The 24076-nt window shown below is 48.3% G+C and overlaps 1 protein-coding gene across 1 annotated transcript in view; it reads right to left on the bottom strand.

The window, feature by feature from the left end:
• Nucleotides 1-3820: 3820 nt before the first annotated feature.
• Nucleotides 3821-24076, bottom strand: part of LOC144138266 (uncharacterized) — a 32869-nt gene continuing 12613 nt past the window's right edge. Inside the window, exons 2-6 of the mRNA XM_077670453.1 lie at nt 18207-18431; nt 15354-15589; nt 13055-13210; nt 10150-10348; nt 3821-6537 (exon numbers count right to left, since the gene is read on the bottom strand). Coding sequence (XP_077526579.1) covers nt 6078-6537; nt 10150-10348; nt 13055-13210; nt 15354-15589; nt 18207-18431 — 1276 coding nt within the window. The 3' untranslated portion in view covers nt 3821-6077. The remainder of the gene's footprint in view (nt 6538-10149; nt 10349-13054; nt 13211-15353; nt 15590-18206; nt 18432-24076) is intronic.

Here is a 24076-nt window from a genome sequence, read left to right as displayed (position 1 = left end):
AAACCGGAGTGTTACACGCATGGGCGGAGTTCTCAGTTCTGCATGTTCACTTCATGCCCGTGTAAATGCATCCATTTCAAGCGAGCTTTAATCGGCTGAAAGCGGACGACCTGGATTTGACGCAGCATGAAGATTAAGCGAGGCGGAACGTCGGTTTCTGTGCGTGTCATGATGAGAGGCATCGCAAACGCCACTACGGCACTATTGAAACGGGCCAGAAATAGAGATTACTAAACGGACACAACTCAGGAGTCTGCCCCTGGGGTCGTCATGGGGGCTGAGGCATCACTTCGACCCTCACCTGACAATCTGTAACGCTTGCCGAAATCTCGACACACGGACGCTTTTGTTTGTCGCCTCTATCAGAAAAGCAGCCACCGGGAACAGGAACGGAACCCATGACCCAGTGCTCAATGAGACGCTAGCAGCTAGCTGGTAGTTAAATGCAAAATCTAGCTTCGACCATTTCTTCAAACGTCTAAACGAGCATCCACAATGCGTGTCTTGGAAGTGTTTGGGGCGTGTTTTTTAAGAGTGGAGCACTTGAAACTTGAGTTACATCCGTGCCTAGCTTCGCTCAAGACTGGACGCACCAAAGTGGAGAGGGGAAAAATGCTAGGCCAAGAAGTGGGAGAGGACGGGGTGAGGAGGCAAGGAGCCGACGAGCAGGTGCAACAGGAGTATTCAAAAAGTCCCGATATTAATCGGTGGACGCACGGCCCACTTTACAAGAAACTATTGGAATTTATTTCCGAAACTGGACTCTATAGTTTCCTGTAGTGCGCCTGCCTCACAATGTGTGTTTTCTTTTCTTTTGTTTGGTTGCCTTCTGAGCCGTACCCCTGTTGTGTTTTGTCCATTGTTTTCATGTTACCTATGCCCTGTGGCAAAATGGCGCAAAAAAAAAAAGTCAATCTTTTGCGAAACAGTTTCACATTGCTGCCACTTTGCTGCCAGACGTTTTTGTATACTACTTCCACCCGGTAATGTTAACCCACACAAAATCGCTCGAATATTTGTGAAATGTGCTTCTGCAAAGATCGGTTGGTTTACCATTTGTAGACATTCATTGAAACTTGTCAGTTTACTGAAAATAAGCTCACTGCGGCAAGTTTCTCGAGTGGCATTGAAATTTGTTTGCGTTGTAAACTGTTCACAACACACGCAAACGCAAGTTTCTGGTCGTGTTTGTTCTTGTCTTTTTGTTTTTTGCACGCTGCAATTTTAATAAAGAGTCTTTGATATTTCTCAATTTACTTTTGCGTTAGTCGAATTCTTCCTTTTTTTACTGCAGCATTTATTAATATTCGTCTTAATGGGTGCGCATGCAGGAAAGCTGACCATTTTCGGTTCACCTCAACACGCACTTCTGACCACGCAAAAATTGCGGCATGAAACATTTCCAGCTCTAAGGGTTCATGGTGGGGATATTGTCGTCCTTTTAGGAGGCATGTACGAATCCTTGATGTGAAGGCTCAATGTCTTATGTAACACTGCTGATAAGACCATAAATTGTGTACAATACGCCTTTGTGCAAGGATTAAAGCAAAAGAAATCAGGCAAATTGCCATGTGTACTACAATAAACGCCACCACAAAGTCAGCCGCGGTATCCATGACAGTTCATGCATAAATGTCTCATGCTGTACTTTTTTCCCAGTGTTCAAGACTATGTGATGTACCTGCACAGCGGAGGACCGATGGTACTGGGATAAGAAAAATAATTTGCTGTCCTCCTAAGTGGCCAGGTTCAGTGCTATAGCACTGAACCTGGGAGGACAGGTTCTGTGAAATATTAGGAGGACAGCATTAGGAAATCTTAGGAAGTTAGGAAGTTAAGAAATATTAGGAAATATTAGGAGGACAGCAAATATTAGGAGGACAGCAAAAACAGAAAAACGTAATGAAGCCGTGCTGCTGTATACAGCAGCAGTGCTTCATTACGTTTTCTTGTGACACAGACTAGCCCCGGATACATAGACACGACGAGAAGGGGTCGGATCGACTGGCGGGTTCAGCTACCTCGACCCCTCCCGCGTTTATATGAACACCGTCCAAAGAATCGAGGTGGGGAGACCGGAAGGTTTCCCGGAAAAGGAGCTACCATATTTTCACAATTCTAACGTGCATTCGTTTTTTTTTTTTTCCCTTAAAGGTAGCCTTAAAATTTGTGTGCTGGTTACAATCGGGTGCAAAACCGAAATAGGCTTTAAAGCGCCCAAATAATACCCCCAAACTCCAACTCAGTCCAACAAAAACAATCCGTGAACAGTGAATTTCGGCACACTAATTCCTCAATGGCATGCCGCCTACCTTAGTCCGCTGTTGTACATTTTTTGTGCTGCTGCAATTAGCCCGGCACGCCTAGAATTATGAAGATGAAGGCACTTGAAATCGTAAACAGCTTCAATGTTCCCCGCCATAACTTTATTTCCAGCAGCAGCTGGATGAGCAGTCTTATGAAGCACAATTCATTTTTGGCTTCCACAGTTGCATACGACAAATAAAACCTCGCTTTCCCAGATACGTGGTCAGCCTCAAAAAATGTTGTTTGCGAATTTTCCTGCAGTAACTTACCCGCGCGTCGCAATTGAGGACGCGTTAGAATCGCGCAAATACGGTATTCTGCTTCTCGCGGCCCGCCGACTCAGCCCGACGAACAAGTCGACCGACCCGCTGCCTCCTGGTCTACTGGACTCCCCACGACGGCTCTCCGATCCAAGCCGTCCGCTTATACATGGGGGTTGAGTCCAAAAAACCTGTTTATTTCGACTCAACTATAGCCCTCATGTACGGTCAATGTAAACGTGGCTAAAATGTAATATCGTAGTGCAGCGATACGGAAAATAATCCACAGTCCTGTCAGGCGGCTGTGTTTTTTACAAGGATGCAGCGTTGTCTTGCACTTGTGCGACACGGACGACGTTTTGTAGTACTGCAGTACGGTACAAATTCTGGAGCTGGGGTGAAAAAGCAATTTCCTATAGCCCTCGGAAACTGATCTATTCAGTAGTCCTTTCATACGGGTACGTTCTGCAGCCAAGTAAAACAGCCACGTTCTGTAGTTTTGTGATACCCCGTACAGTTTTATAACCATGTCCCGTACAGTTTTACAACCCCGCATCGCTGCCTGAATCTGTCGTGTCCTGTGGTCTTCTACGACCACGTTCCATGGCCTGAGGAAATAACCACGTTACGTTGTTACGGTATACGACCACGTTCGGTACTCTGGCGCATGTTCCGTATCCAGTTAAAGAACCGTGTTCTGTAGCTTCGTGACACGGAACATCTTCCGTAGTTTGAATAACGGAACAAGTTCCGTAGCTGCATGACACGGCCATGTTCTGCAGCCCTCCTAAATGAAATATGTTCTGTGCACCTTTGATACGAAACATGATACGCATTCTGGTGAATGTCCCGTAATTCGTAACACGGAATTTGTTGCGGCGACACACTTGTCCCGTACATTGACGGTGTTTTTTTTTTTTTTTTTTTTGCAGTGACATACCTTTTAACCTTCTCTAGGGATCCACTCTGTTACCCTGTTATCCCTAGAGAAGGCAAGCGTGGCAGGGGGCGGCAAAAAGTTAGATGGGCAGATGAGATCGAGAAGTTTGCGAGGATAAATTGGTCGCAGTTAGCAGGTGCACGGGATAATCGGAGATCTATGAAACAGGCCTTTGCCCTGCAGTGGGCGTAGCTATGATGATGGTGATGATGATGATGATGATGATGATTGATGATGACGACGACCTTCTAACCTGGACCGTTCAGGGTGGAACATCACACAGAAATGCACACGCATGGAGTAGGCATCCACCACACATTTAATAAACTGCGATGATGCTTGACGCGCTTTGCTGAGAGAGATCGCTGGTGTTATAAATCCAAGAATGGCAGGGGCATCGGAGGAGTCCAACCACACACACATACAGCACTGACGACTGAATCTTTGGCTTCGTAGGAACGGGTACATATGGCCGTCTTTCCAATGCACCTCGTGGCTCGTCGAACATATTAAGTTGTAACGAACCGGACCACATCACCCGGCATCGTTAAGCGTTCCTCAGACGTTGAGAGCCGAAGCCGAGTCGCTTTCCAAGCCGCACAGCGCACTCGAGGTTTCGCAAAAAGTTTTTTTTGTATTCGACAGACGCGCCACGAGTGCACAGGCGTTCGTAGCACTGAACTGGCGGAACAACGCGCATACACATACCACAAAAGAACCACGTACGAATCAATGGGCGTTAACAAACTTGAAGAATTCTAAATGCATTGAAAATTCAAGCGCTCGGTACATAATAGAGACAACGGCAAAACATCCAAATCATCGCGTTTACGAAAGCTATCAACATTTTTGAAAACGTGTTCGTAACACTAAGTAGATTTCGTCAGAGCATGTTGGCGATCGTACTATTGCTGAATCTATAATAGTCACAGTCTTTAATTTAGCCGGAGTGTGCCCATATCGAGCCCAATGTATACTTCCGTCGCGCAAAACATTTTTAATGCGATTTACCCTAAGGTATTGACGTGATCAGAACCGTTGGGCCTACAGACAAATTTAGCTAGGAAATTGCATGGCAAAGTTGCCGCTGAAAAATTGCAGCAAAGGAGGCCTCATATATATATATATATATATATACTATACAAAATATATGCCATATTGACGCCCACTTAGTGTATTATCGTAAGTCAATTTATTGAGAAAGAACGTTTTTTAGGCTAGCTAGATTTTAGTGAGATCACTTATTTCCGATTTCGTGTGAGATTCCCACTCTTGCAGAAGGACATAAAAGTCCCTCCTGTTAATTCAGACAGCGAATTCGGAGACAATACGAACGCTGAAGTATTTGGTGTAGGGGGATCTTTCACAGCACATGCCTTCGTTGCTTGCAAATCGAGTCGTCATGTTCGCATGCTGGTATATAAATTTAGCACACAACAGACGACCCACTGGATGTCAGCTGCGGTCGCCATTCACCGTGCCTGAGTACAGTACTGGGCCTTCATAGTCGCACACTATGTCTTTCGTTCCATAATGGATCTAAGGGAGTAATAGTAACCACCTCTCTCCCCTGGGCAAATTTTAAACCCTCTCTGGTAAACCCATAGCGCTTGCTCCCCACTCCCCATTTGAGGTAGCCCTTTAAATAGATCCACCTCTCTTTTATGCTGTGGGATGGCCATCATAGCGAATCTCGTGGCGTTATCGGAAGGATGGCCCTGTGACGGTCTACTTTTGCAATGGAGGCTACAGAAAAGACCAGACTGTATCGCATTTCATGTATGGCCTATTCACACGCTATCCGTACCAGTACTGTGTTCTACACTGTAGTTCCAGTATGCATGTTCAGCGTTGGTTGGCTGTATTTGCACAACAGTCGTCAGTTCATAAAGTCGCCAAAAGAAAAACCAGAAAAATGCGGTACAGGCGCATTGCGCTTAGTATATGAATGCGTTCGCGAACGCTTTTTTACATTTATAGATCAAAAGCCCTCTCAAACATTAAGCGTTCCTCGGCTGTTCTTTCCGTCTTGCAAAGTGCCTTCCAGTCGCACAACTTCCTGGAGAATCATCCAACATCAGCCACAAGCCGCCGCCCGAAAGATTGTCATTCGGGGCATGATAGTTCACAGGACGGCCGCGTCATGACGTCATACGTCCGGCTTGCACAACACCATTGTCCACAAGGCTCCAAATGCACGTCGGAACTGTGCCTATCTCGCGCACGAAATCAACGACGCGCACAGCTAGCCACTCAACACGCGATTTCCTGCAGTCTAGCTGACGACTTTGGTTTCTCCAACACCGCACTGTCGACTTGTCCTGAGAACGGCGGCGTAAGGTTGACCCGTGCGTTGTGGCGCACAGTATGTACACACTCGGATACTTTAGGAGGCACTCGGACAAGCCATTCTCCACCCAGAATCGGAGTCGTGCTTGAAGACGCTTTCTCGACATTCCCGAACCTCCGGTCGCCGTCGAGGTGAACGTTCAAATGTGTGTTCCTCCCCACAACGTCCCACTTGAGTCGCACATTGGTTTTACGCGTAACCATTCAACAGTCCTTTCACGCTACCGTGGCGACAGGAAATGTCCGGCCAATGCCTGAGCGGTTCCATAGGCGCAGGCACCGGACGAGGCGTCCATCATTTGAGTCCGACCGTCCGCTCCGAACAGTCCCTGGTCCTGGGCGGTCGTCTGGACGACGTGCGTGAAGACGGGACAGTTCTGGACTCCCAGAACCCCTCGCGTTGAACAGTAGCCGTCGGCGTCCACAAAGCCCGCAGGCGCCGATCGCCTGAAGTCGGCCGCGGCGGCGGCAGCGGCCGCCGTGCCGTAGTTGTGGTTCCGGTAGAGGTGGTGGTGGTCCACCACGCCGGCGTTGGTCCCCATGGCGCCGGAGTTGGCTGGGTGATGCGTGCGGTCCACGCCGGCAGCGCCCATGGGTCCCGCGGTGCCGTCCAGAGGGTGGTCTTCGCGGCCGAAGCAACCGCCCATCCGGAACCGGTCCTGGCCGAACTGATCGGCGAACCTGCGGGAAGCCCGACAATTGAGACTAAGGTTGGAAGTTAAAGGAACACGGGAGTGAACCTGTAACTTCGTTTCCAACGAAATTTTGACCTTCTCACAGCCATTTTAGCGTTAGTTCGGTGCCGAAAGATGCCTTAATTGCTGATAAATCAAACTACGCATTTCACTTCATTTCCCTCATAGCGATTACATGACGCAAACAGCGGCCGCACGCAAACTGCAGCCGCTGTTTGCGTCACGACAAGCCGGAAGCAATTGAGGAAGCGGTTATGTGTAGCGGTATAGAAACGATCGAATAAAACGTTGCACCCAGCGGCTTGGTTAGTTTCAATCAAATCATGTGTGCTTTCCCAAACTTCCACGTCCTTTGTAGCTCCGTACCACTAAGCAAAATGTTTCTTCACGGACCCCGTGATCAGTATTGACGCTTTGTTCAGGAAAAGCATATTGTCCTCTTTAAAAAGCCCGCGCCCATGTTGGAGCCGAACCAACCATTGTGCGTAGCTCCCACATTCCTCCTCGCAAAACGATACCACGGCCCTAAGGGTGTACGAGTAACGACATTCAGAGGCAGCCAGGGAAGACGTACGCTTGAGAAGACTGACCATAGCGAAAATAAGCGTTGTCGTGTTTGTTAACGCAGAAAGAGCGAGCAGAGGGTCTGTAGAAGGTAGTGTAGAAGTGTAGAAGGTAGTGTAGAAGGGTCGCACAATTATCTGGCCGAGTATTGCACTGAAACCGAAACGAACTCGTTGGCTTTTGGGGTCGCAGCGTGATCTATTGACTGGGCTCCCATGATATTGTTTCTAGCTTTCTTTTTGCTTCTCGGCGTTCAAACACGACACTACAAAAACTTCCAGTAAAGTTTTTTTTATGAACTTCTGAAGGCGTATTAAGGAAATATTTGTCTCGCAATTTTACCTACTTCCGGTCTAACTTGCACAGTATAGCCCATGGAGGCGGCACCTGCCTTCACGTTTCTGCTCCTTTCTATCTTATTTTTGGAAAGATACGCGCAAGAGTAGTACATTGGTGTACTTGGTGAGCTTATCAATTGATATAGTGCAATCTGTATTTTGCTTTGAGTGTCCCTTCTACCCTGGTTTGGGTGAAATCACTTTATTCGAATTCTCGCTTCACTCGAAGTTTTCACGGTTTCCAGTGCAGTGCACCGAGCACAAAACCCAGTTTCTTAGCGAAATACTCTTAAAACAAGACAGTTTTCTCTCGCGAGGACTTTGACGTAACGAGGGTTTACTTCATTTAACATACAAAGCTCGAGGCGAGATATATATTATACTGTGCAGAAACTGGAAATAACCCGCACGCATTGTTGATGAAACCGCCAAGAGGGGATTGTCAGATAATGCGTTAGCATACACCGCTTTGCTACACAGCGAGCCTCTTTAAAGTAGTCTCACTCCTATACACAAACGTATGACTCAAAGTATGCAGGCCCTAGAACCTTTATATATACCTCCGCAAGACACCCGCGATCCATATAAAACGGTATAGACGGAACCTCTTTAAAAGGCCATGAAGACCACATACAAGTTTGGCTCATTAGAAAGACCGTTCTGTCCCGATAACAGCGATACCAATTATACTGCAAACTTCAAACAAATAACGGATATATTGTTGCGTCAGGTCAAATAGAGACGCAAGTTGCCTCCACAGAGGAAGGACTTTATTAGGCGATACGCCTAACTGACGAGGTCAGGCTAAGGCAGCACAGGAGGTGTGGTCAACATGGCGACCGAAGCACAAGCACGCGCGCGTCTTCGCCATTGTCTTCAGTGGTGGTGGTGGTTTAACTGGTTTATTGATTGGAGAGGTTGGAAGCGAATGTGCACCCGGCTACTCCATTTCACCAATAAAGGGTCATAGACCCGGGCGTACAAATCAACTGTTCATGACATTTTCTTGAGTTCTAATAGCTGTCTATAAAATATCCTCCTGGGTTCACGGATTCACAGTAAAAAGCTAATACGCAGCCTAATACTTTGACGCTATTCCTGTCGAGGTAAAAAACACATTCAACGAACCAACAACCTTATTTTGAAGACCGGCTTCAGGCCGTGGTCCTAGTAAAGATGCTAAACAGATCACACGGTCAGTTTTTACACCGTGCTACATTCTATGGCACACACCCACGCGGGAAATAGCGACTAAGTCTCGAAGGCCTAGATGCACTCGCGGTAATATTAAGGGAAGCAGGCGCAGCAGTGGCGACTCCACAACCATTTCCCGGAACTTCTCTATGACGTCACGGAATCCTGTTTGTGCGATTGGCGGGAAATTGTAGTGGGGGCGTCTAGTTTCATTTGATGGCATCACTTGAATGCTAACGGTCCGTTAACACACTGATAACTGTGTGTTTAGTTCATGCCCATGTTACGTCACTCCTGCTCAAATGACGTCACTGTAGCGCGAAATTGGAAAGTTTTTCGATATTTCGTGCCTCTTTTTTTTCGTTTAAAAAACTGTTTTCATATCTGGAATGTGGCCGAGTGAGTTAACAAAGGCTAAGTTCTTTCAAAATAAATAAAGTTGTGTTTGGTCTTCATGGCCCCTTTGAAGGTGGCTTCCTTAGAACACAAGTGCATTGCTAGAACACACCTTTGCAAGGGCACTACAGGCGGTCTTATAAGAAAATACGAAGACCCTAACGCTTTCTATTAATAGCATTTTCGCATGCGGCAGAACTGAGGCAAATCAAGCGTTACAGAAAGACACACAGGTTTCCTTGCCGAGTCCGCATAGAATGCTTACGCATCAAAACAGAAGCATGAATCTGAGCTTTTCGATTAGTTGAACTAACGTCCCTGATCTCTAGATTGGGGGAGAATGGGACCCACGGGGATCGCAAACAGACCTCAGCCACTGTGTATATGCACGAAACGTCTCAAAACAGCTCTAAAATTTTGAGCTGGAAATTGTTTTAGCAAAACCCTTACTGCAATTTCTGAGTGGCTACGCGTGAGTGTTCTGTGCACCTTTAGCAGAGATGTTACAGCGGGAAGGAACAAAAAACATTGCAGGCGTTAAAATATCCCAGAAATATGGTGGACGCATTGCGAAGGTCTTCGGTGAAGAAAGGGGCAAAGAAGATTTGCGGAGTAAAAGGGGGATGGGGATTGCTTTCCTTTCCGTCGACCCAAGGAGGGCGAGTAGGAGCGCTACAAGAAGCTGAATTGTGATCGGTGGCTCCCCATGAATGAACGTTGCTAGACAAGTCACTCTAGAATAAAGGGTGGAGTCATGACCCTGTTCGTTATACAGAGTGTTAAGTTTATTCCTACAGGGGTGTTTAGTTTACTCCCTAACTGAGGGTGGGTGGGGACAGGTACGCACTCATCAGAACCTTTGCCGAGCGTACCAGTAACGCTCCAGCACTGAGTCAGGACACACTACAAGTTCTCAGGTAAGGTATATTCTGGATATTGGCAGCATCTTGACATGTTCTGGACTGTACTGTGCATGCGCAACTAGGTCATTCTAGTCGACTGTGCAGTTAAGACGGCGCACGCACAGCACATTGACACAATGTATATGTGCCCAGGACGAATGAGCTGAATAGTACTTTGAGCTCCAATCAATGGTGGTGGCTCACCTGTGCGCGTTCCAGGGCCCGGGACAGGGTCCGTACTGTCCCCCTCCGGCGGCGTTGAGACCAAGATGGACGTAGGAATCGACCGTGGTCATGGCGACGGCGTGGGCGGATGCCTGCGCCGCCGTTCCCGTGGCGTCCACGCCGCCGCCGCCGTACTTGCACGTGGCCAAGGACCGGCTGGTTGCGCTCGCCTCGTGGCCTGCGCGTGTCGTCGCACGGATCGCGAATGAGCGCGGGCCGAAGACAACAACCACTTTGTGCATGACAGAAAAGGGACTTCAAGTTCAGGAACACCAACGGCGCTGCTGCAGTCTTTCTTGGGTGGGAGAACACCCAAATCTGCTAAACAAGAGAGAACAGCGTGAGAGGTTGACGGAGATTTACAAGACGCAGAGGACAAGCGCCTGTCCTGTGTTTGTCTTGTAAGTATTCGTCTACCAACTTCGCGCTGTTGCGCCTTGTTTAGCCGAGTACCAACTTGACCAACGACATGTTCTTCTGACCCAAACCTGCCCGTGAAAGAATGCGGGTTTACACGAACAGACGGGAAACGTTTTACCAGGAACTCGCTAGGCCGGTGACAAGTCGGCACAAATTCTTCTGGCACATTGTGCGCTCTTACGCATCAGAAAAGCTTGGCAAAAGCCCCGGTATACAGGTGGGGAATCTTAGCACCGTGGATGCAGGCCGTTAATGGTGCGCTGCTCGAGAAGTGGCTCCCTTTAAAGGGGCCTATACAAGAGAAAATACGTTTGATTCATTAAAAAGACCACTGTGTGCCGATAACAACGATACTAATATAAATGAAAACTTCGAACAAGCAATGGAAGTATTGAGGAACACATATGAACCAGTGGCGACTCCCCAAGCACTTTCCGGCGATTTCTCTATGATGTCAAAAAACTTGTTTGTAGGATTAGGGCCTTTCCTTTAGTTCTGTTTTTTCGTATCACTTTGATGGTAACGTGCAGTTAATACACTGATAACCGTTTTAGTACTGGTCCATATGACGTCACTCCTGCCCATAACAAGCCTCTGCAGCACGAAATTTGAAAGTTGGTCAACATTCCTTGCGTTGTTTCGATTAAAAGAACGTCTTTCGCGGCTGGCACGGAGCTGATGTAATTACCAAATGCTAGGTCTTTTCAAACTGATCTAAGTTGTATTTAGTCTTCATGGTCCCTTTAATATCGGCAATGGTGTGTCAGATCACAGAGACGCGGGTTCGATTCCCGGCCGCGGCGGCCACTTCTCTGATAGAGGCGAAAAGCAAAAGCGCCCGTGGGTTCGAGATTTCGGCGCACGTTAAAGATCCCCAGGTGGTCTGGAGCCCTCCACTACGGCGCGCCTCATCGCCTGTGCAGCGTCGGCGCGTTAAACCACACAATCAATCAATCAATCAATCAATCAATCAATCAATCAATCAATCAATCAATCAATCAATCAATCAATCAATCAATCAATCAATCAATCAATCAATCAATCAATCAATAAATAAATAAATCAATAAATCAATGGTGTGCCACACCACTGCTTAGTCATTTGCGTCTCCCGAGGATGACTCATGCTAGTGACCCTGTGGCTAACGTGAGTAGCGGGATGACGTGACATTTTCTCTCATGGCAAGTGATCATTGCACAGTTATGGTGATGACACAATTCATCATCTTAACGCCACAAGGGGTAAAGGCGAGGATGAATCACGGCTGATGTACGCACGGGCGAATTAATACTTGGATGCCGGCATGCGTCGTATTCTGCGACCAGACAGAATGACGCGGGCTTTTTCACCTCGGCTACAGTGAACTAGAAGATAGGGGTGTGTCGTTCGGCGGAAAAACCGATGGAGAGTGCGGGTCCCTTTTGCAATGAAAAAAAAAAAAAAAATTCACCATCTTCCCGGAGGGGAACCCTGAGTAGTATGCGAAGCAGCCATGGGGTCGACTCAAGTTCCCATTAGTTTTCAGTTCGATCGCGGCTTTGCGGGAGGAGAATGAGGGGAGCGGAGCGCGCGCGCGCGTCATTTATACCGCGGAGCTACAGTGGCACCCCCAGCGGAGTATGCAGCGGCTACCGTCGCGTCTCTAACCCTAAGCTGCTTCGCCTTATCGCGCGTGGAGCCGCAGGTGTTGCCATTTGTTGCGCAATCCCGGAGAGGAGAGGGGGAATGCCTCGCATACTACTCAGGGTTCCCCTACGGGAAGATGACGACGGCGGTTGAACGCGAAGTTATCTCATGATGGATTGTTTGGTTGGCCAATCCCTAGGGGCATCGTCCACAATCATCATCAGCGGTGCCTGGCCAGGCATGCGCAGTGGGGGTGTGGTACTCAGGGTTCCCCTACGGGAAGATGACGATGGTGGTTGAACGCGAAGCTATCTCGTGATGGATTCTGTGGTTGGCCAATCCCTAGGGGCATCCTGCCACAATCATCATCAGCGGTGCCTGGCCAGGCATGCGCAGTGGGGGTGCGGATGGCGGACAACGACGAGGGAGGGAGGGACACAGCCCCGAGCATGAGATGCTTCGCATCTAAAAATGTATGTAACGCAGGCGTTCCCCACAGAACTCCTGTTGCAGCCAGCGTCACCCAAAAGTTCGTAAACCAAACTAAACAGCCATTTTATGTTTTATAAAACATTACGCTACAAAATGAAAAATAGCACTAGTCAGGGAAATAAATAAGGATGGGTTTAAAAAACAAAACTTGTGAAGCCATCTGGTAAGCAACGGACGCCAGGGGCGCTGCTTACAACAGGAGTTCCCCAACATAAATTTTCATCGCAAAAGGGACCCCCCGGACCAGCCCTGAACGACACACCTCTCTCTTCTAGTGCACTGTGCCTCGGCTCTACCCATGGATTCCTGTACACCAAGCTCACACGCAGCATGCACGCCCACCCACCTCTCAGTTGAGGAGCGCAGTCGAGTCCCCCGGTCTGGGCCACCGAGCTGAGAGCGTCGTGGGCGAGGGTGGCCGATGCTCCGAGGAAGCGGCCCGTGGCGGCCACAGCCACGTGCTGCGGTGTCGTTGGCGGTGTCGGAGGGGACGCGCACTGACCTGCGCAGATGGAGATACATTGGCGAGGAGTTTCTACGAGCAGCACACTCACGCTGTTCCGCATCCGGACATATTCAGCTCGAACACCAGCATGGCCCTACAAGCTGATACTAAACTCGTCAGCTCTGCGTCCAACGTGTGGTGTACCAGGCGAGGTAGGACATTTGCTCATGGACTGCCCAGAGCACACGACGGAGCGGTCTGTTTTGTTCACAGAACTTCGAAAGAGCCGCCCGGCCCGAATCCTTGGAGGGTATCTTATTTTCTAACCGGCACTGGTCACTATAGGAGAGACATCTTGCGCTTATAGTCCTGCAGTTCTTGAAGTACACATGGAGCTTGGTGATTGGCCGCGGGTAGTTATTGAAGGCGCTGATAGGGCGTAGCGATAGCCGGTACACCTTGCAAGGCTATAGGCTTATAGGCTTGCAAGGCTTAGCTAACAACCACAACCATAACCCTTTCGCACAGCCGCGTGCGGGCGCACACACAAGAAGATTCGCTGCCCTGTAGGTGCGCTGACAACAACGGCAGCTTGAAGGGCCAGCCAACCGAATTTTGACGCAACACAATCCAACACAATCCACTTTAATCCAATCCAATCCAAATCCAATCCAATCCAGGCGCAACACAATGACGCAACACAATCCAACACAATCCACTTTAATCCAATCCAATCCAGGCCAATCCAATCGAATCCAATCCAATGCCCCTCGCGAGAGAGTGTTCGCTATCGGAGAGGAGAGGGGGTGAGCGGCGGCGAGGAGAGCGGGTGGCGAGGAGAATGGGGGAGGGGTGTGGACGGACAACGACAACGCCGTATGGAGGGACAAGGCGAGTGAATGAGATGCCGTCGCATCTAAAACGTGTACCCAGCTAAAACAATACTGAAGTGCCGCCCTTCCTATTCTTTTATGCGGTTTTTGGATCACGCATTGAAACCGACGGAGTTGTTGGTATACGCACGTTTAGTGTGACGTTTAGACACTGGGTGGCGCCACCTTTCAGATTTCAGAGAGTTTAGGGCAAAACTAAAATTATTTCTGCTTATTTATTTAGAAACTCCTTGTGGTTGTCCTGTTATATAAAACGCTGGCTTTCACATGAGCTAGAGGACATGTACCGCACAAAAATCGGTTGCCTGTCCCTTGGAATGGTCATCATTATCATCATCATCAGCAGCATATCTACGCTCACTGTAGGGCAAAGGCCTCTCGAGGTCTGACCAGCCGAGCGCCGCGAGAAAGTTGGCTTGAGACAGCGATCCCTGTAACTTCATACCAGGAGGTGACCCAGTTCTACAGGCTCACCAGGCTTATGCTACCCGCTGGCCACCCCTCCCTCAGCAAGGCAGAGGAGCGCTCCTGGCGTCTCCTCCAAACCAACACGTTCCCCCACCCGACCAAACTCCACTTATTCTGGCCAACAATATACTACTCGCAGTGCCAATTCTGCAACGCGCCCTGCACCTTGTATCAAATGGTGTGGGAGTGCCAGCTTAACCCCTCACTTTCCCCGATATCTAATCTCTCGATTGAGCAGTGGGAGGAAGTGCTAGCCAGCTCTAGCCTCGAAGAGCAGCTTCGGCTGATCCACCGGGCTGAGGCGGCTGGACGCTCCAACGGGGTCCTGAACTGAGGAAACCGCCCGCTTGACTCCACTCATCAAATAAAGTTTATTCTCTCTCTCTCTCTCTCTCCCATGGATATCCACTTATCCCGGTATTGTGCTAACTGCAACCAATTTATCCCCGCAAACTTCTTGATCTCATCTGCTCATCTAACTCTCTGCCACCCCCTGCCACGCTGGCCTTCTCCAGGGATCCACTCTGTTACCCTCAATGACCAAGGGTTAGCTTGCCTTCGCATTACATGCCCTGCCTACGCCCACGTCTTATTCTTAATTTCTACTAATATTTCCCTAACACGCGTATGTTCCCTGACCCACTCCGCTCTCTTCTTGTCCCTTATATATAATGTTACACTTATCATCTTCGGTTGCATTGCTCGCTGAGTTGTCCTGAATGTAAGTTGAACCCACTTAGTGAGGAACAGACAACTGCAGGGGCAGATAAAGGACAGACAACAGAAAGACAGGGACGGACAACTGCCCATACCCGAGGTAACAATATATTGCCAGGTACCTCGGTTGTACGGCGACGTGGCCGGCGGACACGGGGCGGAGTTGAGCATGACCGGCTGTAGACCTCCGCATAGCATCTCGTGCGGTTGTTGCTGGTGGTGCTGCTGTTGCTGCTGCTGGTCGGAGAGCGACGGGCCCGCGCACAGGTCTGCGGATGTCGGGCCGCTGTCCGAAGAGGACGCGGCCGCCGCCGCACGCTGGGACTGCTGCTGGGCTTGCTGCGACTGTTGACTCGCCCTGTTACGTCACGATGGAAGGCGAAGACAAGAAACGCACTGTAGCGGAAGCTTGTGCTGTCATACTCCCAGCTTTCTCACTCAAAATTTCGACCTCTCAGGAACCTAGCGAAACCACTTCAGGAAAGCGATATTTGCCGCCATGCAAGAAGTCAACGTGGAGATGAAAACACTAGAAGAACATTCCAGGATTCTGAATATTTAATGTGCAGTTCGCTGTCAAATCTTACTCCCCATGCATTTCTATGGGATAGTTTCCATGGCTCAGGAACCTAGCCGCAAAGCGTGCAAGTCTTGAAACTGTGCGCACAGCACGTTTTCACCCCCAATATTAGCAGCGCAAAATAACTTTCAATTACGCTAAATAACGGCAAAGTAATCGCTGTTGAAAGGACTGCCATGAGCGGGAAAGCTGCACATGAGGCACATAAGCTGGACACTCGCACGGACCCGAATTGGTGCCTACGTTGAGGAGGCGATTTTTTAAACAATTTTCGTCAACGGCCGAGATCTGGTCATGTTCCTACTCCGGAAAGCACATTCGCGTACACAGTGGGGTTCTTTTCATTGCTGCAAAAGAACAGGGTTGGATTCATTCGTTTTTACCATCGCTTAATCGGTTAGGCAGAATAATATAAGATGAAAGATAGTTTTTTCAAGGGCGGGGAATTTCTTTATATTCGAATTTTTCTTCCCCTTGTTCCAATGTAGCCCATGCGAGAAATTTAAAATGCGGGCGTATGCAGGCGGTTTCAAAATCGATCATTGAACGGTATCACAGAATAGGCGTAAACGTATTTAGGCACGCGCATTAGCAGCGTGGTCAGAGCAAACGGCCATGCATAAACCGATTTCTAAACCCAAACCATTCAAAAGCTGGCTGAGTGTTTAAGTGACGGCGTTCATCTGCATTGGAGCGCACGCTCCATGATGTGGAGCGACAGGATGAGTAACAGGGATTTCTTAAGTCTGAGGGGCTGTGAACATGCCAGTTACATTTTTTTTTTGATCGTCTGGTTGACAGACTGAATGAAGGGGCCTAATCTGGTGAGGGCGGTACCCGGTAACCTGTCCCTTCCACTGTTATCCTATTGCCTGCCTCTGTAAACGTCTCGTGAGGCGACTGAGACGCAACAAAACTAGAGGACGCTGACACTATGCACGCTATATCGCATCACGGCCAGGCGCGCGCTGCGCCGCCGCTCTAGTCCGGCCGTGATCGCATTTAAAGCACCGCGCAACACTTTTTTCAACTTTTTTCTAAATGCTAAATGATTTCATTCCGTACTCAACCAACACGTTCAGTACTCAGTTATGAAGTCGTGAAGTACCTCCTCCAAAAATCACTGCTCTATGCCCATCAGATAACTTAAACTTGCTCAAAACATTTTTCTCTCTTTCCCGGTCTCAGCATTCTCCTACCGCTGGAATTACGTCAATACAGCGGTGTAGCGGCTATTGGCCGGCTTTGCTTCAGTTGCACCAATAAACGCCGTCCATAGCCACTTCATAAAAAGAGCCACAAAAGCAAAGCAGCAACAGAAGGCGTATCTGCTGCGACGAGCAAATCACGCAGCGCTGTTCCGCGCTGGTGATAACTATATCTTCCGCAGTGCTTCCAGACGTGAACTAAACAGTGAAGGCGTTTATCAAAACTGTTGTAGAGTTCCTTTGAAAAACTGCCCCTGATAGTTCTGCAATGTGACATTTGGCCTGTGGACAAAAAAACTACTACGTGAGAGCAAACCTTCGAATAAAAAAAATCGTTACTGTCACTGATTGAAGCCCATTGCACTGTTTCCGCGACTCATGTATCTCTGAGTTTGGAAACGCCCGCGTCATTTCGCCAGCATCATCGGGGTGCGATTTTTATTACGCGCAAACGTAAGTGTCCCGTGTACGAAATAGGGGTCACTCTGAAGGCTTTTTCCTCCTCTCAAGGGGGGCGAGTCCTCTCTCTAAGGACGTCACTACATTGCTTTTCGCAATAACTCTTTCTGTGTGTACGACGTACACCTCCAGTATTTTCCACTTTACAACTCGCTTGCGCAAATGGTGATGCGCAGTGGAAAGAAATGGGATGAGGGTATGTGACGGCCCGACGTTAGGCCTAACGGTAGTCTTCAAGCTCTGAAAACGTCAGCCAGTACCCGCATCTCGACGTGCAACCTATATGCTCTCCCTTGGCATGCCGTAAGGCTTAACTTAACGTCAGGCTTAACGTCATACCTTGAAATCTGACGTGGTCAACCGGTACACATTGAAAAAAAAAGGTAGTCGTTATTCGTCAAACTGGCCGTACCAGTCCACGTCGTAAGTAAGAATCAAAGCGAAAAGTTCGACCTAAGCCAGCGCGTATCAGCAGTTGCTAACAGGCGCTTCTGTTAGTCCAATAAAGGGACAGATGCACATACTAAGAACGGTATTGGGAAACGTTTTATCAGCTCAGTACGTGCTGGGGCGTGCACCAAGCAATAAATGAATCAATCGATGAGCATCCTTCATGATTCAAAATAGGTTCACTGCATTGAAGGTTTGTTTACTTCGCCTTTTCTGGTATCCAGATGCCTAATTAACCATAACACGCCCTGTGCACTAAAATAGCTTGTAGGGTATACCTGGAAGAACCCTGAGATGCGGATGACGACGAGCGCCCCTTGGAAGAGGATGTCCTCTGCTGGTGTCCTCCTCCCGGCTGCGGGTGCGAGGATGGCGGTTCGAATCCCTTGAGGGGCTTCCTCCGCCTTGGTTGGTACTTGTAGTCAGGGTGGTCCTTCTTGTGCTTGCACCGAAGTCGCTCGGCTTCCTCCATAAAGGGTCGCTTCTCGTCGTCGCCCAGTACTCTGGAAAGAAGAAACCGAAACGTTTTGCCCTTGTATTTATACGAAAAAAAAAGATATCGATAATAAAACAGCTTGTCGTTTCCATCGCTACACGGAGTTCAACCTCGTGCGTCGTTATCCACGTGCTCGTTATGCACCTGGTCTGATAATGCTAATGCAAGGTGTGCACCAATAAGAACGTACGTCTACGGCCAAGCTGCCGCACAATATTGCGGATATCGATTTGATTGTAGAGCATTTAAAAGGGCCATGCAGACGAAACAAAAGTTTGGTTCATTCGAAAGATTGCCTCGTTGGAATCATACTGACACCACTTTTAATGCACACTTCGCTCAAATAATCTATATAATTTAAAAAAAGGGGAATGGCCATGCGACCCACTAGCTCGTTTCCCGTAACAGAATCTGTGATATCATATGTGTCCATATGTGCGATTGGCTGAGGCCGGCAAAAGTAAACGCAAGTTAGGCACGGCTTATAAGCTTGCCGAACGGACTATTTTCGCTTAAATGTAATGCATATTCATTTTACAGCAATAAGAATGGCGCGGTAAACAATAGAAGTTACGAAAATGCATGTAAGCATAGAAGTACCGATGAGCACTGCTGTTGGTACTGGGTGCACTATGCTTGTTTTAGCTGCACAGCGGTCCGCCGCTTTGGAGGTGTCTTGCACGACACTGGCCGATTGGCGTAAGCGACGTTGTCTTACGTGACCCTGCTTGTCGAGGATACCCGATGTTTCACGAAACGATTACTTTCTACTGTAACAAAAACAAGCCAGGTGCAAATACGGTAAAAAAACAAAGCAACGGCGGACAACGCTCCGTGGATCAGTATGGTAGCGTCATTTGGGAGGACTGACGGCAAGCAAGGTTGCAGAGCCCAATGACGCAGTGGAAGTTCATTTGAATATGCGCACTTATGACTTCATTGCTGACGTCCTGCAAACAGAAAACACACGATTTGGCGGGAGAATCAAAATTTTAACCTAAATTGATTAATTTCTCAGTGAATACGGCATCATTTGCTGCCGGACAAGCGCTGGGGGCACTATAAAACACGAAATCTTTCGAATAAAACAAACTTGTATCCCTTTTAAGGAATAAAGTAAGCCTAGTTGGTGTTTGCTTAACTACGATATGGTACCAACGCAAAAAAAAAGGAAGACAAAAAACTAAACCCAGCTCCACTTAGTGTGAAATTCGCTGCAATCGCGATGCTGTGGCATCTTGTGTCGGCTCGAACGTTAAAGGGCCCCCAGAACGGCAGCGCCGTCGTCGCGCAAATTGTACGGTTCACGCAAAGGAATCGGAAGCTAAACGTCAGCGGCTAAACGTCAGAGGCTAACGTGCGGGAGAGGGAACCCGCCCCTGCGAGAACACTGCGCCCTCTTGGAACCACAGGTCTGGGGTTCCCCCACGAGACTACCTCGCCCTCTATCGGTGGGTCTGGGAACCACCGGCACGGTGATTTCCAAACCCACCATAGAGGGCGCAGCGGTCTCGCGGGGGAAAAACACACCTACCGATACAGGCCGCCGGCGGGTCTGGGAACATGTTCCTACCCCTGCATGACTAATAACCTGAATTCAGTTGATGGACGAAAAGGCTGGACCTGCAACAGCTCCACTGTCAAAAGGACGAGGAGACAAGATAGGGCAAACGCTAGGCTTCAATTGCTTTATTATAGGAAAGAATTTTCCCACTACAAGACAATACATGGATTATTCGCGAAAGCGATAAGTGCGTAAGCACCCCCTCTCTGGCCCTGACGAGTAAAGAAACGGGTTATTTCACGAATCATTTGTAAGCAGCAGTTTTTCTGCGCATGTCTGTGGTGGGTTTATTCTTTCATGTAACAAAGTAGTTGAAGCAGAGCGTTAGTTTCGTCTGTTCTCCTCGTCATTCACCCTATTTTGTGAGCTGGTACCATGTCTAAGTTAAGCTTGCACAGCCTGAACGATTGCAGGGTTTTTACTAAGTCCCTGCTTTGCTTTGTTCATATGTCACGTGCTCTCTTTGCCAGGGATGCCCTCTAGTGGGCTTCCTGACCTCACTGTCTACCTCAACTTTGCCGTAACTCGCCCTACACTGAAGACAAACAGAAAAAGGCGGAGTGGAAAGCCGGGCTTGTTGAAAATGGTTCGTGACTGGAACTGAAAAAAAAAAAAAAAACGGGACCAGGGAAGAGAACTCACACAACGAAGTTGTGTGTGTTCTCTGTGCGTGTGCAATGCGTTGTAGGTGTTCTCTTCCCTAGTCGCGTTTTTTTTTTTTTGTGCGCAGTGCCAGTTACGAGAAAAAGGCACCACTTTCTACGCGAACGAACGGTACTGCTGTCACGGCAACCTCCAACTCTGGAGCTTTTACATCCTTTTTAACAGCGGAGATGTTGTACAAGCCATAAGTTCACCGTTGCAGGAAAAAACACCAAGAAAATGCGGAGCGCTCGTGAGCCCGTGCTTCGCGGCGACCGCTGAGTCCCCGGCTTACACAGTGGCTTTAGCAAAAGAAAAACTCCAGCGCTGTCGTCAAGCGCTACGGCGCATGTAATGCTCGGCATGAGGAACACGACGATATCGACGCATATGACTACTACTAGCACAGTGGAAAGCGACTATCGAACATGTACATAGTGTAAATTAAGGGTAAAAATTGGCCGCGTATCTGCTCCTTTCGTTGCAAATGCCGACGCAAGACGATAGTCGACTGGCGCCCCTGCCACGTAAATGCCTTCCTTTTCTTTCCCTCTCACCTCTCATGCTGTTTCTCTCCCGTCTCGTACCTAACAAGATAACACGCGGGAGGGTTCCTAAAGTCAATTAATTGATTGATTGATTGTGGGGTTTAACGCGCCGACGCAACGCAGGCGATGAGGTGCGCCGTAGTGGAGGGCTCCGGATTAATTTTGACCACCTGGGGATCTTTATCGTGCGCCGAAATCAAGTCAATTAAGTTTAGCGCGTTCCACTGCTCCAAGTCGGGTGCCTCGATGCCAGCGCTGCCGTACGGCGGAGACGCGCGTTAATTGAGCCACCCTACTAAAACATTTATAGAACCACGTTGCCCTACTCCACGAGCGTTCCGAGCGGAACGTGGATACCTTTCGTTGCTACAGCCGTTTGATTTCTTAAATGCCGCCAGGAGCAATAGTAGCGCAGGCAACAGCAGGCGACGGTTTTCTGCAGATGATGTAGTATTTCATTTGATATCGCAAAAAGCAAGCACTCGTAATTTTTTAATAAAGGAACACTGCAAATATTACTCGTGTATTGATTTTCTGCCTCATATTTGCGTAATGTCTTGTTCTTGTTCAACAATGTTGACAAGTATGAACATTAACACCGGACTTAGACGTTTAGATAGATGGTGCTAGCGGCCTTTCGCAGAGCGAGAAAGCGCGAACAAACATTTTGCCGTACGGTTACTGAGCAGAATTTACTATGCATTAATTGAGGCCGCCCACAAAAAAATTCGTCGCAGTACCGAGATTGAGTACTGTGAGCATTATGAGCATGTATGGGAAGTACTGCAGAGGCCAACCAACTGGATGACCTCGGGCGGTACAGCTTGAGGAATGCTTCCAAAACCTTTTGTACTTCTTTTTACGTACATCTTCGCGAATTCCAGCACATGTTTTTGGCGCTACGAATTTAAGATGAATTAAGCTCGCAGAGACTTTTGATTGCGGTTACGAAGCAGTAATCACAACCCTTATTTCCCTTCTCCCCAACTCCCAAATTTGACCACCTACTAAATTACGTTACGCACAATCGTCGATGATTGACTTCATTAAAGCCACCTTTTTTATCACTGCAAATAAAAGACATCTGGTTCATTTGAAGCAAAACATAAATGCACAATACAAGTGAGCAAATTGAATTGGAGTTATGCGTCGCATTCGTGGTTTTGAGAAAATAAGTACGGGCGCATTATAAGCTTCTTAACTTCAATGCGAAGAGAGCGATTGGCAGACAACGAGGCGCGAAAATTCAGGCTCGAGGCACATAAAGTAAGGCGAAGAAAACCGTGCACTCAAAAGTGCGCGTGAATAGTTTAATCAACCGCCAACTGTGGAATAATGACGCTGCAACCGTCGGCTGCCTTGAAACAGTGGTGCATATGGCTCTAGAAACTTCCCCAAACAAACTACGGAAATTTTCCTTAAGCTGATGAGGTTTGTAAATTAATGCCACACGCCGCGGTTTTAAAACAATGTTTTTTTTTTTTTTGCTTCAGAAGTGAACGCCGGCTTCTTCGGGCATGCTCACAAAACGCAGTGACGCATGGGAGGATTGCGGGAAATGTACTGCTGCTAATGACGTCAGGATTGCTAATTTTGAAACCATACGAATTAGTGATCCGTCACCACTGTGAGCGTTTTTCCAGTGTCGGTATTTCTACGTTCAGTAACACAAAACGGGAAGTGCGCGTGACCGCGACAATAAGGTCAACCTAGCGGTCATTAACAACAACACATCATCTTTATCCATTGATCTCAGCAGCTTCTCGGCAGCATAATACGCCGCAACAGCACCGTTTATGTATTTTCTAATTACCGTACAAATATTAGAACAAACAACTAAACACCAAAAATAAAAAAAAAATACTATCCCTTCCCAAAGAAAGTTGGGAGAAGGGCGAAAGCTTTCTCACGTCAAAAGTGCGGCAAAACATTCGCTATAAGTGCGTCCGACCTTTTGTGGAAGTGCGTCTAATCGATCGTCAAACCTTCAAGAACCCAAATCGCAAAGAATTAATCCATGCGACGATTTTTCGTGCGCTGCGTAAATGCATCTAAATACGATTGATCTAAGTGTATACCGATACGTGATTTATGAGATAACGGTATACTTCTGTACTCCGTCTTCGCGGATCGATACGTGCATTGTCTTATCTAGAACCGCTCCTTTTCGGTGATGCTCACGTAACCGCTCCGACACAATGGAAGCCCGGACAGGAGGCCATCGGTCCCATGAAGAAAGCTGTCGCTTTAAATAGTTACAGCATTAGGCGGGGTATCGACGTGGATGCTGTCCCACTAAGCGAAGCGAACGTATTGCCGCCTGTACGTCGTTCATAAAGCGTTGAAGCGCGCGAGGCAAAATTCGTTTACGAATCAATCAGGTCCCGTCTGCGATATTTTGAAAATTGTATACCCTATCCTTGATTGATTGATTGATTGTAGGGTTTAACGCGCCGACGCAACGCAGGCGATGAGGCGCGCCGTAGTGGAGGGCTCCGGATTAATTTTGACCACCTGGGGATCTTTAACGTGCGCCGAAATCTCGTACACACGAGCGTGTTTGCTTTTCGCCTCCATCAGAAAAGCGGCCGCCGCGGCCGGCAATCGAACCCGCGACCTCATGCTCAGCAGCGGAACGCCTTAGCCATTGAGCCACCGCGGCGGGTGCGTATACCCTATCCTCGATACAGGTACTACTTTATACAGTCTACAACTGTAGTTTCGAGCGTACCAGACACAGACGCCATGCTAATTCGCTGTACCGATACTCGGTAGCGTATCTTCGGTGCTTGCACACGTGACATTCCATTTGTGAGGTTTTACAAAGCTTCGGATAGCTCCCCGTTATTTCAGACAGCTAGTTTTATGCGTGGCTTTAAAATGAAAGATGTGATGTAT

This window comes from Haemaphysalis longicornis, unplaced genomic scaffold (assembly GCF_048455015.1).
Source record: "Haemaphysalis longicornis isolate Haplotype H1 unplaced genomic scaffold, Haemaphysalis longicornis Haplotype H1 scaffold_5, whole genome shotgun sequence".
Taxonomy (NCBI): Eukaryota; Metazoa; Arthropoda; class Arachnida; order Ixodida; family Ixodidae; genus Haemaphysalis; species Haemaphysalis longicornis.
This window is presented reverse-complemented; position numbering and strand designations above follow the sequence as displayed.